Source organism: Syngnathoides biaculeatus, chromosome 19 (genome assembly GCF_019802595.1).
Source record: "Syngnathoides biaculeatus isolate LvHL_M chromosome 19, ASM1980259v1, whole genome shotgun sequence".
NCBI lineage: Eukaryota > Metazoa > Chordata > Actinopteri > Syngnathiformes > Syngnathidae > Syngnathoides > Syngnathoides biaculeatus.
The window spans coordinates 15,939,815-15,957,256 of NC_084658.1; the positions used below are offsets into that span (position 1 = coordinate 15,939,815).

At 48.0% G+C, this 17,442-nt stretch overlaps 2 protein-coding genes across 16 annotated transcripts in view; one reads left to right on the forward strand and one right to left on the reverse strand.

Moving 5' to 3' along the window:
* drosha (drosha ribonuclease III) overlaps window positions 1-17,442 on the forward strand; it is a 179,746-nt gene that overhangs the window by 78,821 nt on the left and 83,483 nt on the right. For 9 of the 15 annotated variants that reach the window (XM_061804976.1, XM_061804975.1, XM_061804974.1 and 6 more), the window contains 6 exons: window positions 928-1,182; window positions 1,827-1,997; window positions 6,198-6,268; window positions 14,412-14,791; window positions 16,033-16,805; window positions 17,057-17,125. In XM_061804976.1, coding sequence (XP_061660960.1) covers window positions 14,717-14,791; window positions 16,033-16,805; window positions 17,057-17,125 — 917 coding nt within the window. In that variant the 5' untranslated portion in view covers window positions 928-1,182; window positions 1,827-1,997; window positions 6,198-6,268; window positions 14,412-14,716. The other 6 variants (XM_061804984.1, XM_061804988.1, XM_061804986.1 and 3 more) reach the window with 5 other exon arrangements.
* mc4r (melanocortin 4 receptor) lies at window positions 2,012-3,865 on the reverse strand. The gene has a single exon (XM_061804998.1). It carries the CDS (start codon window positions 3,774-3,776, stop codon window positions 2,802-2,804), a length of 975 nt encoding a protein of 324 aa, XP_061660982.1. The 5' UTR covers window positions 3,777-3,865; the 3' UTR covers window positions 2,012-2,801.

Genomic DNA, 17,442 nt, shown 5'->3' on the forward strand with positions numbered 1-17,442 from the left:
CGCTTCCGCGTCGGCTCAGCGTGCGGCTCCATCTAGACTGGATGTTCTCAACAAACTGTCCAAACCTATTCCGGGAATAAAGTCCCGTCATATGTTCCAATCTTCTCAAATGTCTTTTTAATTATTATTATTTTTTTTTTAACACAAATCAAGCTAAACAAGGACGCCGACGTAAACAAAGCTACTAATAAAACTCTCCATGGCAACGCCAGGGTAACTTCCGCTGGTTGAAAAATGTTCCTCCGCTTGCATCGATGCCACGCCCCCGAGCGCCGCAAAACCCCGCTGTGATTGGTCAACCCGTCACCTCCGCTCACAACACGTTAAAATTTCCATTCATACAAAACTCGATGCCACGCTAACATGCAACTTCCATGTTAAGGTGGGAGCCGCGAATGGCGTATTTTTTTGAGAACATTATCACATTTGTTTTTAGAACAAAAAGCACATTTTCCGACGAGTCCTACTATTTATTCTTTAGATCGTGCTCCACAAGAAAAGACATAAAATTGTGTTTTTATAATGCACTTGCACTTGTGTGTAGCGGTATTCGCGCTCAGTGACGGTGTCGATATCATTCATGCCCTGCGACCGACCGGCGACCAGTTCAGGGTGCTGCTCCGCCTTTAGCTGGGATAGGCCCCGGCCCTCCCGTGACCCAGCGGCTCGGATAATGAATGAATGAATGAATAACCTACAGCACCCGCCATCCTCGTGAGGATAAGCGGCTCTGTAAATGGATGGACCTCCTACAGCAATGCAATTTCCACGACATTGCACATTTACATCCTGAGCAAGTTCGCCCTTCGTCTTCATCACTTCATTTTAATAGCAAAAATATGATTATCGTATGGGTACTTTTTTTTTTTCTTTTTCGAAAGATCAACTTTGCAATCCCTATGACATTTTGTTTTTATTTCTCCCCAGTTGGGGTCGTCGACCCCAAACGGCTGGAGGATCGCTGCCCGAACGCGTTTCCAGTGAAGAAAAAATGTGCGAGTCAAGATTTTGATCTGGTGAGGCTCCTTCAAGTCGTGATTGGACTCGATCAGAGCTGGGCGAAAACTGCAACAAGCCGTCGTTTGTGTGCCCTCTCGCCTCGTGATCGCCCGAGGCCACTTTCTGGGCATTTTGTGTCCCGGTGCAGCGGCAGAGACACTTCAAGTCTTTGTGACGAGCATGGTGAGTGTTTGTCGCATTGTTATGCCAACGTCGCGGGTCAGGTGCAGTTGCCGCTTTTTCCTTTTTCCGTTCCTCTTTGATCAGATGACGCGGCGTCGCTTTGAGGACTTCCTGTTTTGTTCCACACGCGCTTTGGAACCTGACTTGAGGGGACGTGCGTGGGAAAATTAGCAAAGCCTGAAATTGTCAAATTTTAAGGGATGAGAATAATCCGCGGATTCGCGGAATTCCGAGGTTTTTCAGCTGAAAATGTCATTTTTGTGAAACGTGTAAATCCGATGAGAAAATTTGTGTGTGGGTGGTGGATGAGGGCGGGGGTGGGTCGGGTACTGCTCGACGCAGGGCGAGGCTGTGATCAAGACCGGCCGCCAGCATCTATCTCCAATGCTCGTCGTGAAGTTAGTTACAGCTGTGATAGCGGAAAACTGCATTGCTATGTTTGCATTAAATTTGGTGTTTCATAATAACGACAACATTCCGATTTCCAGCAGCATTTCGGCGGTATTTCATCGGTATTTTCACTGATGTTAACATTTCATCGAGAAGCATTCTGTTTACTACGGCATACGTACGCCTGCACGTTTGCCAGTATAACGAAAAGATGAAAATCGTTTGATAAAAACCATGAAAAAAAACTTTTTCAGATGGGCGTGGCTGATACAAAGTGTAACCGCGCAGATAGGAACGAAAACTGTATCAACATGCCTGACTGAAGAAATACAAAACGTGGACGTTCCCGGCAAAGTGCTGTGCACTCTACGTTCCGGGAGGAGCAAAAAATATCCAGGAGCATGTCCAAACCAGGAAACACAAAGGTAAGTTGGACTTAAATTTCTCAAATATGATATAATTGACAACTGTTAACACGATTAGCAGTGTGCTACTTTACTGTAGCACTGGCCCTGTAGATCACGTATTTTATCGCTCACTTTTATATTTCATGAGCTCTCTCTCTCTCTCTCTCTCTCTCATAATATCAAATAATAATAACCAAATTAGTTATTATGTCCTTATTTCTGAAGTATAACTTGTAAGTGCAGTAGCCTATTTGATATAAATGTCACTCGGTCTACATTTTTATGTCTAAAGTTTGGCAAAATCATTTTAGTTGTTTGGACTCATATTTTAACTTTTCAAAATGTTATGATTGCCCTGTATCACTGTTAGAAGTAACCAGAAGTTCACCATTTAATAGTGTGTTTTATAAAAAAAAAAAAATGTGCCCGTGCATGTGTCAGCAGACATTTTCAGTGTCATTCTCATCCCTGGATTTTCCATCCGTGTTAAAGGGGCAAAACTATTGGGACAAGGACTCGTTGGAGGAGTTGTAGTTGATCTCAAGAAATATTTTTGGGAACACTTTGGGGAAGGATACTCGGAGGGGAGATTTTGTTCTTCTGGATGAAAGTGTGAACCATATACAATGTCTTCCCCAGAAGAATACATAATAATTCTAGGTGTTTTTCTGATCGGTGTGAAGACCATCTTGTGCAAAATATGCACGCACATCCACGTAGTCGTCATTTTAAACGTGAAGATTTTTTTTAGTCCAGTCTTTGCACTTCGAAGGAAGCCTGGCTCCGTAAAACCGAGACGGCCAAAGCCGAAAAGCTCGACGTTCACACGCACACGAGGGTGTCGGAGCAGCAGAAGATCTCCTTGAAGGTCTTCCTCATCTCCTGGCTCCTAAAGGCGTAGATGATCGGGTCGATGACGGAGTTGCACATGATGAGGATGAGGTACACGTTGAAGTGCGACATGAAGCAGGCGCAGTAGGGGTTGCGGGGGCAGCTGATCATGAGGACGAGGTGCAGGAAGAAGGGCGCCCAGCACACCACAAAGACGCCCAGCAGGATGGTGAGCGTGATGGCGCCCTTCATGTTGGCGCGCTGCTGGACCGGCGCCTGGCCCGGCAGCGCGGCGATGCGCTTCATGTGCAGCCGCGCCAGCAGGAACATGTGCACGTACAGCGAGGCCATCAGCACCAGCATGGTGAAGAACATGCCGATGAGGCACACCAGCACGGTGGTGCTCTCCGAGTACACGATGAAGAGGACGCCCGACGCCACGCAGCAGGTCCAGATGCCGCCGATGACCAGCGTGGTTCTCCTCAGCGTGACGATGTTGTGGTAGCGCAGCGCGTAGAAGATGGTGATGTAACGGTCGACGGCGATGGCCAGCAGGCTGCAGATGGACGCCAGCAGCGAGCTGCAGATCATGGAGTCGAAGACGTTGTCCATGCTCTTGATGAGCCGCACCGGGACGCTCAGCGTTCCGCTGTTGATGAGCGCGATGACGATGGTCTCCGAAGCGTTGGAGGCGCTCACCAGCATGTCGGCCACGGCCAGGCTGCAGATGAAGAAGTACATGGGCGAGTGCAGGTTCTTGTTCTTGACGACGGCCAGCACCACCAGGACGTTCTCCAGCAGGCTGATGACGCCGAGCGTCAGGAAGACCTCGGTGGAGATCAGCAGCTGCTCGTAGCATCCCTCCGAGGAATCCCGCTCGGGAGCCCGCGGGTCCTCTTTGGGGAGCGCCGGTTGGCTGCGGTTGCGGTAGCCCGGGATCAGACCTTCCTGCCCTGTGCCGTTCATGATTCCGTCCACTTCAGCGTCCTCCTCTCCTAAGAACTCTCGGCAGTCCCCATCTTTAAGAGAGCCCGCCCCCCCCCTCCCTCCGAACCCCGCCGAACGATCTCCTCCGAGTTTAGGTTAGTTCCTCAGGCCACCGGAGCGAGCGAGTGCGGGGAGGGCCGACCGACCCCGAGACGGCCAGTGTGATCCTCGCGCTCGTCTACTCGCCGCTATTATATGCCCCTCTTCCTTCCACACACACACATGCGCTTCCTTCCCATTGGCCGCGAGTGAAGTGGGCCGGCTTTAAAAGAGAGGACGCTCATGAATGAAGAGATTGAGGGGGGAAAAACAAGCAGATGCAAATAACGTTGCTAAGCACGTGAAGACACAAAAAAGTCAAAGTCCTCCAAGGAAAAGAAGAAGCCGCCGTACAGCACAAACACATCCGCAGGGGAGGGCGCTCGCCAAATAAAAATGTCCGCATTCTTCCAAGGCCACGCGGGGGATGAACGTTCCTCGCTGAAAGACTCTCAGCTTTGGCAAAAGTTGGCCGCGGCGTCAACAAATTCTCGCCGCCCTCCAACTCAAGTAAGAAAGTAAAGTAGTGAGGATGTTTCATCCGATAAAGCAACAAATACTTACAGTAAATAAATAAAAAGAACCAAATGTGGTGGCCTACGGAGAACGTTTGGCTGGGGTTCAAACTTCAGCGTCACTTTCACGCCGCAACATAAACATTTATAAAAACTCACACACACAAAAAAGAAAAAAAAGTCTTTAGAAGAAATGTCTGATCACACAGGATGTCACATGTCTGCCATTTTGCTTGCAAGCTGCCATTTTGGCCCTTTATGGGCGTCCTTCATCGATAAAAAGTCGTCCCCCAGGTTCAATTCTATCGCTACCAAATTTGAACCTCGAATACCAGACAGATGGATGATGATAAAATACAAAAAAAAAAAAAAAAAGTCGACGTGCGTAGCTGGAGCACGATAGTGAAGTTTAACGATTCGCCGTAAAACGCGAAACCTTGACGGCGCCGCTCCACGGGCTCTTTGATTGTTTCTCATCCGGATGTGCACGTGTATGTGTGCGTGTTTTTTGTAATGAATTAAAAATAATAATTTACAAAAAAAAAACATTAGCTTTGAGTACCTAACGGAAACATCGTGTTCATTCGCGTTCGCTCAAGATTGTCTTTGTTTTGTTTTGGTTTTGGCACTTATGAAAGAAAAAGTCGACACACAAAAAGAAACCAAAATAAATCATCTTCTTTCCAAAAATTTCACCGTTGTGACATAAAACCCTCGCGGCTCAATTTAATAATTAAGAGCGGAAATGAAAAATAAACGTACAATGCGCTGTGTGTGTTCGCGTTGAGAGCGCTGCAGTCGCCATGGCAACCCGCATTTGTGTAGCTTTGCGCCGACATTGAAAGGAAACCTTGAGCGACTCCTCCTGACTTTGTCTAACAATTGAGGCGCACGCCCCCGCAGAACCGGGCCTTCATTCAGGCCCGGTTTGCGCTTCTTGTGTTCAAAGATCCACTTTAGCGAGACGGACTTTGGGGCAAAGTTTGTTGCAAGCCCTAAAATGCACCGCGACCTTTACGGGTGACCCTAACTTGACCTTCTGTGAACTTTTTGAATGCGCTTGCAAGTGTTCTGCACTGCTTTTGACGCGACTTGGAGCTCGAACCTCAACATTTGCAATGTGTTTCGACCCTCGCGTTTCAGGTTGCTGCATGAAATCAAAATATGAGCAATTTGAATAGAACCAGGACTGCGCAGGTCAAACCTTTAAGGCTGTCGCGGTTCAGCACCTCGCGAAGAGAACGGCAAGCCGTGTCAAACGTGCTGTTTACGAACTGGGTCGTCAACAAACGAGCACCCACCGTCCCCGGCTGAGACTCATGCGAGCTTTTGCGGCGAGTTTTTTCAGGCCGCGAGGCGTGATGATTATCTCCGCCGACAGATCAAGCAGCACTTGACGGCGGCGAACGCCGCCGCCAACGCGACCAACACGGCGCCGGCGGCTAAAAAATGGAGTCCCGAGTCAGGGGTTGCGTCGGCATAATGGCCGCGCGGCGGCGGGATAATGCATGTGGAGGACGCCAGACGATCGGCGAGGGCGTCATTAGCCGCCGATGAACGCCGTGCCGTGATTTGTATCGCCGCGTCCCAGTCAAAATGTCGCAGTGAAGTGGGCGGCGGCGTCAAGCTTGAATGGGTCCAAATGCGCGGTGCCATCCGTCCAATCCTGGCAACAACAATTACTTTGGAGACATTTTTCCTCAATGAACAACTACACTTGACGTTGAATGCGGTAGTCTACTTTTAAAAGTCGAAGTTGTTTTGGCAAGTGCCGCACCTGTCGGTCATGCGCCGCGACAAAGGTGCGGAAATTGACGGATTGTTCCCATTTTTTTTGCCTTTACAGTCATGCCGAGGTGCCGCCGTACACGCAGAGCAGGCGACGAGCTCGGCCGATCTCGTCGGGAACGCAAGCAGGTAACCGTGACAACGGACAAGAAGTGGTGGGAATCATCTTGTGGCTGTTTTTTAAGTCAGATACAACTCAGGAGGAAAATAATAGGCGGCACCCCTTGACAAAAAAAAAAGATTTTTTTGACAATATTTGTATTCCAAATTTGGAATGCACGGCATGTTTTCTGTAGTTAATGTAGTAATTTGAAGTTTCAGGTTACAGCAAGTCTAATTCTATCTATCATTCGTCAGATCGTTTCATTTTGTCTGTAAACGACGGGCACCGGAATACTTCCGGCTAACAGAAACGTGACTCATCGCCGCTGACTTAAGATGAAAATAATGAATAAGGAAAAAAAAAATTACTTGTTCCCAAAAGGATTAACTTAAAAAAAAAAAAAAAAAAACATAAAATGACCAGTCGGGTTTTTGTGTGACCTTCACTTCCATTGGAAAACATCCCTTTCGCTAATAATGGAGATCCTTGACGATGCATTTAAAAACCTTAAATATTTTTGTGGCCCGGGGCAACACGGTGGCTCAGCTGGAAAGTGATGGCCTCACAGTTCTGAGGAGCGAGGTTCAAATCGTGGTCATGCGGGAGTTTGCGTGTTCTTCCCGTGCCTGCGTGGCTTTTCTCCGGGCACTCCGGTTTCCTCCCACATCCCCAAAACATTATTTGGACACTCGAAATTCCGACTGGTTCTTTGTGCCTATGTGCCCTCCGATTGGCTGGCAACCAGTTCTGGGTGTGCCCCGCCTCCTGCCCGTTGACAGCTGGGATAGGCTCCAGCGCTCCCCCCGACCTCCGTGTGAGGATAAGCGCTTCAGAAAATGGATGGACGGATGGATACATTGTAGCCCTGGACGAACTGAGGGAAATGTCAAAGAACGGAAAGCTGAGAATGTGGATATGAAAGAAGCGATGGTGACATTCTCCGGCTGAGAGGGAAAGCGCTGAGTCACTGGTCTCTCAGCTCTCTCTGCCGTCATCGCCCAAAAGAGTGCGAGGACGACGATGCTTTTCTTTTTAATTATACTTGAGCAATATATATGTAACATCTTGAGATTAGAAATATAAGACAGGCCAATTTTGAGCCTCTGAGTACTGGATTTCCCGTTAATAATAGTAACGCTAACCAAAATGAAAGCGGCCAGCAGCAGTGAAGGGACACCGGCGCCCACTCTTGCGTGACGCATCGCTTGAAACGAGGATCAAACTTTGACGCGACCAACATTCAACGGTGTGAAATCCTGAGACAATTGACTTTGTCTGCTCATGACACACATGCCTGCCAAATTTCACGATGCTTAGTCGAACTGCCTTCGGCGGTTGAATCCCCTCCACCTCGTCCTCCCCCCCAAAAAAACAACAACAGGGGGGAAAAAAAAAAAAAAAAAAAAAATCTTGCGGTTGTATTATCGATTATTACCATGCTTTGGGCAACATTTTTTCACAATTTAGCGTAAGCGTACGTGCCGATTGAAAGGACCCAATGACAGGCTACTTGTCTTTCTAATAAGCATGCGTTCCTGAAACTTTTACTCATGATCCACCAGATTTCGTGGAGTTACGTGAAAACTGGGGTTGCTTCTTAAATGAACAGAATCGATTTTAGTAAGCCATCCGAAAGTGGCAGCACAAATAGAAACTCTCAAATGTGAGACAATAACTGCATAAAGCGGACGAGCGGCGACAAATAAAAGCATCCCTCGAGGCGCTCGATCAAGGTCGCCACATAAAAATAATCGCCACGGCTCGAGCGTGCAGAATTCGACAATGACCGCATTCATATTCATGCCGAGGGAGCTTACGCAGCACAAGTTATGCAAGAATCAATTATGACTTTGATATGGTCGGAGGAGTCTGCAAATAGAGGCGTGCATGAATAGATGCAGACCTGTGAGTACGTACGTGACGTCCTCTTACCACGCAAGAAACACAAGAACAAAACGGCGAACGACCTTACGGGCCTGATAAGCAAATTCCATAATGTCATATTTGCTTCGTTGACGTGTTCTCGAGTGCTGCCGCGCCACAGGCGCTCGGTCATCTGCTGGATGTCACATGATGTTCACAAGAGACGACCCAAAAAAAAAAAAAAACGTTTCAAGTTGACTGCGGCTGATTAAAGGTCCAATCCAGAGGAAATGTGTCGTACAAATGTGGCTAAAATTACATTTCAAAATATTTTCAAAAATTCTCGACACACAACAGAAATTAAATAAATTGGCGTCAAAGTCAGTCTCAAGATTTTGTTCGAATTGTCACATAGATTCGGCAAGTTCGGCAACTCCCCGGAATCTAACGTCACTTCCAGGCAACATTTAGCCAGAGAGTGAAAAAGCTAGCAAAGCTGGTGAAGGTAGTATTGACAAGTATCGACCTCGTTTTAAATGTAAGTACAATACCGTTACAGATATATATGTCAGCTAATATCCGCGTGATATTTAGGAAGTGAAGAAATTTGGACACTGTATAAAGTTAAGTGTACCGTTGACGCTGAGGTCTTGTTAAAATTCGACTACGGCGGTGTGTGTTCTCAAGCGTTCCTTCGGTGCATGATGTAAAATACGGGCTAAATGCATGTAAGTAAAGCGAAGAACGGCCTCTAAACATGTGATCTTTAGACGCAGAATACCGAAGGTTTTTGTTTTTACGCCGACTCAGTTTGAATGAGATTATTTTGTCAGCAAAGTGTACGTAGATTTCTTGAGGCACCCACCAGTCTTGTTTTTTGGGTCCCAAGTTCCATGTCAACTTCGTCAGGTCACGCCGAATCCTGTCGAAGTTCGAACATATATGGTTGAATCACACCTGCATGGGAGGTTTCTGGAACACGGGAAGAAGAAGAAAATCCCTCGTCTTCAGTTCCTCTCTCGTCCACACAGCATTCCCTAAAAACGTCTTCATCACTGCCGTCAATCTCCTCTAGATCCCACTCGCAGCGCGAAGGGTTGTCTGTGTAGGAAGCCGTTTTCTGTAGTGGGGTCGTCTAGGCGTGACGTCACACGGAAGCAGCTTCAACAGAGCCTCGGTTTGAAACAGACATCGGAGGCATTCGGGTTACAGAGAAATGTATTTCATTTCTGTTGTGCTGAGAATGCCTAAAATATATATTTTATGAAAAATTAGCTACGTTTGTGTGATATATACATGAAGTATCATATAGGTCCTCTGGATTAGACCTTTAATCCCTCTCGAGGGAGAAAACGGCTCGACGGCATCCAAGCTAAGAAGCTTGACGACGTAGACGGGTTTGTTTAGCAGTTTACTCGGCGCCATCGCCACCCGAAAGGACGTCACGGTCAAACGATGAAATACAACTTTTCATTGCAGATTACGACGTCGTCCCGGATCCGAATTTTTAACCAGCGTCATTGCAAAGCGTTGATTGACAAATATCGTTGCGTTGCGTTGCTGCGATGGCGGCGGCCTCGGGCGGCATCCGACTCGGGCGCAGCTTTAAGTGGCCGTTCATGCCGGCGAATCTTTTGAGACCGCGCGGGAAACGAACTCGCGAACTCATTCGACAAATAAGCGCAAAGTGGCGAAGATGAGTCATTGTGCATGCCACGCGCGGCTCGATTAACCTTCGCTCTGCGCTCAAAAAAATAAGACGGGAGACGCGGATAACAGCCAGCTACAGCAGTTACATAATTGTAACATTAAAACTTTGAGACTAAATACTTCTTTTATTGTGGTCCTAAAGTCTCCTAAAGTTAAAACAAGTCTTTTACATTTGACATTCCATAGGATAGTGTTGATATGATACAAAAAAAACGAGGCTTCAGTTGTGAGAACTCAAGCTGCTACAACCTGGAAAAAGGGATCCGACTTCATCTCACGTCGTTCTTATGCCAGCGCTCAAGCGAAGTCCACGTGGAGGGCCTGAAGAGACGAAGAATACATTCCAGCGGGTCCTCACGCGGCTTTCGAGGCCGTGACGACGAGGCGCCGGAAAGCGGGCGCGCCTGCCCTGAAGCCACTTGCCGCCCGTCAAGTCCCGACTTTTTAAAAAACAATTTCCCGCTCTTCCCTCTTCCCTCGTCCTCTCGTCATTTGCCATCGGACGTCGCCTCTCTCACCGGGCGCTGGCGACGCAACTTACTTCTTTCGCCCGAAAGTCAAGCGGCCTCCGTCCCTGAGGACGAGCGCCGTTGAAAATGGAAGGCGCGGACGCAGTCGGGCTTGTTCAACTTCACAGGAAATAATGCGCCTCGACTTCAAGCCGCTGTTCACTTGATCGCTTTCGGCCCCAAGAGCGCTCCTGTGATTTGTTTCCTGTCCTTTCATCCGACATGTTCAGCTCACATAAATACTTCATTCTTCATACTTGCCTCCTCATCCCCCGATAACAATATTGTCGTGACGCAGTCGCACGCAGCACAGCGTGTTCCAGCTCTAATTGTGGCCCGTAACAACAACAACAACAAAAATCGATATTTTCTAAATTACTGTAATAAACACCGGAAAACCCAACGACTAGTGTTTGTCGCTTGGAATCGATGTTTATTAGTCGTCTTTCGAGGACTGTTTGGACTCCTTGGCGGCCTCAGCGTGCCAGTTTCTTCCCGGCTTTGTGGGGAAAATTCCCAGTAAGATCATCTTAACCAGTCACTGTGATTTGACAGGCGCGACATCGCACTCGCAAAACTGCACAGTCGAGCGTAAAATTTGTTACGAGTAGATATTGAAATCCGTCACTTATTTTGTGTACTCTTGACCAGTGTTCCCTCTAAGCTACGCCACTGCGCAATTGCGCACTTGTCGCACTTGAAAAACGATCCAGCGCAGTGAACCACAGCCTGACGTCTTTTTTTTTTTTTTTTTTTTTGACACGGAAGCACACGGTCTCCAACGAGCTGATGCTCAGCCTACTTCTACTTCCTAGTTTACCTGACACCGCCCCCCTCTGCTCTTAAAGGGGTACACTCGTAATTACAAGCAGAACACACACCCGCAACTTTATATCCGGCGGACCCACCCGTGACTTTATGTATGCGGGCATGACTGACCACACCCGTGCATTTTTCAAATGTGAGTGACTGCCTGAACTCATTTTTGAAGCTTCCGCTGTAAATGAAACCTTACTAGGAGCACAAAATTTCAAAGAGATCATATCATATCATATCAGGGCAGGCCAAAAATTTCTCAAGGGGCAAAGCTCGAAAGCGAAGAGGAGGCTGTGAAACGTGCTTCGACTTGGCCATCAAAGGAGAATTTGAGGATTTGCACTTGGATGAACCTCGACGAGGGAATTCACCCCAATCAGTATCCGAGACCACAGGTGTCAAACTCAAGGCCCGCGGGCCAGATGTGGCCCACTATATGGTTTTATACTTTTACAAAGAGGACAAATGGCACAGAGCAGACAATAAAACGGACTCCGCAAGGCCTCGCGGTGCACACGGCAGCTCTTGTCCTGCTCGTATCGAGCGGCATTGACCGGGAACAAATGAGCCACATGCTGCTACACCAAGACTTTCCTCCCACACTGAGAGGGCCTCTATTCAAGATTTCTTCCTGCCAGCGAGGAGCTTTTGTTGCTTTGTTTGTGTTCCGTATGCGGACTATAAACAACGCTGCGGTGAATGGTTGCTGGGCGTTTGCGGGGGGGGGGGGGGCGCGTTCATTATTTCTCTTTGGCATTTCTCTTGGAATATTAAAGTTTGCTTCCCGAGATGATGATAGAATTATTCGCCAGTCGAGTCTCGGGTTGTGAATTAGTAATTAAAGGCTTATTAGGATCGCCTCAGCCAGCTAACAAAGCAAACAAATCATTCACGAGTGGCCTCGTCCACCGTACAATATTATTAATATCGTTACTCATCCAATCTATTTTTCCGCTTATCCTCACGAGGGTCGCGGGACCGCTGTAGCCAATCCCGGCTGTCACCGGGGCAGGAGGCGGGGTAAGTTTGCAAGCCAATCGCAGGGCACAGGGAGACGGGACAACAGTTGCACTCTTGATCGCACCTTGGGGCAATTTAGAGTGTCCGATTGATGCTGAAAGTTTTCGGGGATGCGGGAGGAAACCGGACTGCCCCGGGGAAACCCGCGCAGGCACGGGGAGAAGATGCAAACGCCATCAAAAGGAAGAAAATGTGGAGTTTGCGGCAGTTAGCAGCTTCGCCTCTTCTGGAAATTCAACCGCGACGATGGGACTTGTTGACAGGTTTAGCGTCTTTTTGACGCCTCGGTTGTTCCGCACCAAATTTCTCCGAGCACGTCTTTATGGACTTTGCCGTCTGCGCCGGGAAACAGACGAGGAAACGTGGAATCGTTCAACGACGGAAGTAAATCAGTGCCACCGGGATTTGAATTTGAAATGGAAAGCGATTTTCAATAGTTGCCACAATTCGCCGTCTGGAATTCAACCGTCTGTGCCACCAGGCGGGGTTACTTCAGGTCAGAACCGAACAGCCAGTCGACCGCAGTTTCACGCTTTCTTGGTCACGTGAAGTGCGATCGGCTTCCGTATTCAACAAGAACGTTCGTGGCGATCATCAGGCCCTTTCTTGTCTTTTCTTGTCCTTATTATTTTTGCTTTGTTCATATCGCCAGAAATTTCCTTGTGATGTTTGTCGATACGTCGCCGGTTTTGCCTCCAGCTGATGTCCTGCCGTGCTTTTAAAAAAAAAACAACATTTTTTTAGCTTCTTTCCAAACTGTATCTGTTTTTGTTCTTTGGGCTGCTGAGTTATTTGATATTATATTCGTTCCCCCGTAAGTGATCATTTTTGTATCACGCAACATGGCCACTCGAATTCTGATGCTGGGGGCGGGGGGGACATTTCTGGGCGAAATGCTCGATCGCGGTCGCGCGTCACAAGGATACGGACGCGTGCGAAGCGCGCACTCCGGCCACCTCGGCGGATAAAACAAATTTGGTTTCCATGGCAATCCTGGGCCTCATGCATATCTCAGCGGATGAGCAATCTTATTTATTTGTCTCACATTTTGTGAACCCTGAAGCCAGGCATCTTTTTTCTTTTTTTTTATCCGAGGCTGAGGGCATCATTTCATAGTATCTGAGTCATTGAAAATGTCCTGACCCCCCCCCCGCCCCCCCCTGGGTAAAATTGATTTCCTTTCCTCGGCATCACCTGCGACTATGAGAAAAAATGTTCCCATCTGCGGACGCCAGCTCGGTGATGACGAGGACAATAATTGGTTGGGAACTCATTGTAGGTAATAAAATGAGAAATGTTTATCAAATAAACCCTATACTGTACATTTGGGTATGTATTGATTTTATAATAGTCATTGGTTTAATGAATTGTAACTAAATACCGTAATTTCCGGCCTACAAGTCACGACTTTTTTCACACGCTTATGCGGCGATGCGGTTCATTTGTGCGTTTCTTCTAACGGCCGCAAGGGGGCACTCCAGCGCAAAAGGTAAGAGTGAGACCGGTGGAATATCTGTGCCGAGGAAGTGACTTTTACTGGTCCGACCCTATTAGCGCTGCGCTAGCGTGTTACTGCCGCGTCTCAGTGATTTTTACCGGTATGTTTATTTTTAACCAGCCTCATTAGCTTGGCGCTAGCGTTAGCGTGGTCTTTCTTTGTAAATATCTCGTGTTTCAATGTGGGCACTAGCGGCTTTTACACGGCCAAATGGTATTTCCTTTACAAATGTACCGGGTGAGGCGCGCTCTGTAGCCCGGGAATCACGGTAACTGATCACTAGCAATTGAGCATTCAAATTAATATAAATTATGGCGAACAAACAATCATATACTGAACATGACATACACATTTGACTTTTTCTGGCAGTGTGTGTGAAATGGTTGTCTACTTGACGCTGCTGACTGACTGGTACCGAGTCAAGTCCGCTGCGCATTTTGTCCAAAATCTACTCGGGTAGGATTTCCTATGACCGTGAACAGGAAATACACGACAGATGATTGACTTGTATTTTGTTTTTACCTCATCTAAAAATCATCTGGCCCAAAGTTTGCCTATTCCCGCTCAAGACGTTTCTCGAGTTAAAATTGTTTTTTTTTTTTTTTTTTATTTGTCGTACATGTTCCGGGATGGAGGCGAAGGACATCAAATATGATCAAGCAACAATTGGACGCAAATAAAAAGAGTTGAATGTGGAGTGCCGCTCGAGTTGAGGGGAACTTTTTTTTTTTTTTCGTGTGTGTGTGTGTGCAGCTGCAAAATCCATAGCAGGGTTGGAGATAAGTCAAGCTGCAAGATGGCGGAGACGTGAAGACTCCTGACAATCCCGGTCACAAACACATTCAAAATACATATCTCATTTTTAACAGGGTAGCATTAATGCACTCATCCTTATTCCTACTCCATGTTCAGTTCATATGTGGTTATTTCTCGTTTATGTCAAGTTATTGTTACATTATTATTTGACACAGGCCTTATGATTTATACAATGCCATTAATAAGCACAAGACAGTAAGGGGCGTGAATACATTACAACATTCTTCTTCCATCCCTCCATCATGATTCCTTTGAAGCACGACAAGCGCAGCCTGGGCTGGCACAAGCGAGCGTGCCACTCGAGTTCACGTCGCGAGGTAGGAATTCGGAACGTCACGGGGGGGGGGGGAGATGGATCAAAATCATAAAAATGCGGTGAGTCCAATTGCTTCCCGAACAACGTGATGCGGGCGCGCTAAGAAACGCTTACCGGTTGTCAAGAATGCACAGAAGAAACTAAGTGTATGACGCTATCCTTGGATGCTATTGTGTAACGCATTGGAGTTGCCATGGTAACGCAGCTTCAACGGTGAGCTTTATACTATTTCTCTGCTGCCCTCTAGAGGCTGCTGGGTGGAAATGTAGATGTTCGGGTGAATAATTATTGAACGGAATTGGTAGTTTAACATCGCTGCAAACTGCGCTCAGTAGTTCATAATACATTCCAGTACTTCAAAGTGTTACGTCCATGTTAGCTTCATGAAAAAAAAATCTATAATTGTTAACAAATCAGTTTCTTTTCAGGAAGTGCAGGTGTACCCGGTATTTTGTCCGTCGATCTGCAAGTTGAGGTAAATCTTGTTGATGCGCACCGTGAAATTTAAGGTCGATGACAAATTTATTTAATGTATTGACGCGCAATAAGTGAAGCATATATTTGGTGAAGACCGGAAGTAAAACACCCCCAGATGTTATCGTTAACTAGTTAGCAGAATGCGGCTCTCTCATTGGTCCTTTTGGGAGGGTCACATCGTAAACCTTCCGGCTGGAAACACGGACCGCTCGGTCGCGCAAACGCTGCAGTCGTCTTCAATTTAGCAAACATCGTCGCCACCAGCTGGTTTTCACCCCGCATTTAGATCTGAACGCGTTGCAAGAAGGCTCAGGTGAGGCGCTTCTCCGAGCATTCCTCGTGCTACTTTTCACGCGCAAACATTGCACGGAGTCATGCTTGGTGGATCTTGTTGGTCGCTAGCAAGTTGCCTCGCTAATTCATTCGTCTTCATATCGTTTTCATGCGCTTAGCAGGATTCACACGTCTCCCTTCTGCATTTGATTTGTGAATGCTTCGATTGTCTACATGTTGTTATTGCACTTTTGTTGATATCGGCGCCTGCAAGTCAAATTATGATTAGCGCAAATACAAGGTTAATTGTTCTCTTCCGTTCCTAAATGATGTCCGAATGTGTTAGGGTTCCCAGAACCTTTACAAAAGAAAAGATTGATTGCTGTGATGTGAGACATAAATTTATTATTTGTTTTTGCCGAAGCCATAGTTCACCTATTTCTTTATTTCCCCCCCGCCTCCCCTGATCCAATAGTCATGTCTTTCCATCAGGACCGCGGGGGTCCCAGGGGAGGAATGCCGCCTGGCCAAAACTACAGAGCCTCCAACCTGAGGCCCCCGCCACCTCCCCCCGCGGTGCCCTCGTACCACTACGACCCTCAAGCTCCCGCCGTGGCCGGTTACCAGGCGAACGCCAGCGGCTACATGCCCCCGCCCCCCGACTTCATGTCGTACCCACCGCCGGTGCCTCCCCCGGCGCCGGGCTCCCTCCACCCGTGCCCCGCGCGTCCGCCCTTCGCCAAGCCCCCCGTGCAGGGCTTCCCCGACCCGCCGCCGAGCTTCCCGCCTCCCCCCTTGCCGGCGACTGGCGCGCAGATGCCGCAGAATGCTTACCACCCTTACATGATGCCGCCGCCGCCCTTGCCGCAGCCGCCCATGGCTCCCCCTGTGCCCGCCCAGTCCATGCCTTACCCTCCTCCGTACCACGTGGGCTACCCCCATCCTCCCCACCCGCCCTTCCCGCCCCCCGGCTTCAGCCCGGGATACGCCCAGAGCCCCGGCTCGTTCAAACCCGAGCAGAGTTTCCACCCCAGGGGGCAGTACAAGTACGAGAAGCCCGGCGACGGCGGCCGGCGCTCCCCCGAGCGAGGGTATCGCCACGAGGACCACCGGAAGAGCGTCTACGGCGGCCACGGGGACCGAGGGCGCAAGGACCGCGGCAGGAGCCCGGACAGGCACAGCCGGAGCGAGGGCGGGAGGTACAGGTCCGACTACGACAGAGGACGCTCGCCCGGCGGGCCGCGTCGAAGCCGCGATCGCAGCAGGTAAACCTCACGAAAGGCTTCAACGTCCGTCACAAATTGAAAAACTCATCAGCTTTGTGTTTTTCCGCAAGCGTCGGTTGGATATTGAACGGCTTCACTCGTGATTAATGGTTAAAAATAAAACAAAACACAATTTTCGGTGACATTGTGGGTTCTTGCTCGAATTAACGGGAACAACCTCGGAAGCGCACGTAAGAAATTCCAGGTTTTTGTTTGAAAAGTTTACGTTTCTGAATTTGGGGTTTTCTCAGGGAGCGCTACCGACACCGAGACAGTCGAAGGTCTCCGTCGCCTGACCGACACCGAAAGAGGCCTCGCAGGTTTGACTTTCTCCGCTTGCCCTTATTATTATTATTATGTATTTCTTTTTTTCTTTATTTTTTTCCAAGGATTCAGTTGATCACAGCTGCTATTTTGCTTCCTGATGGCATTTTCAAGTTCAATATGGCACCATATGCAAATTACATTTTGTCTTTATTAAAACACAATGTACTACTACTACAACTTTATGTCTCTGTCATATTTCAAGTTTTTATGAAAATATGACATTTGGGGCATTCATCCTCTTGACATCTTTGTGTCATTTTTCCGTCACATTTAACATTTCCTTCTTTACATTTGATACATCTGCCCTCAC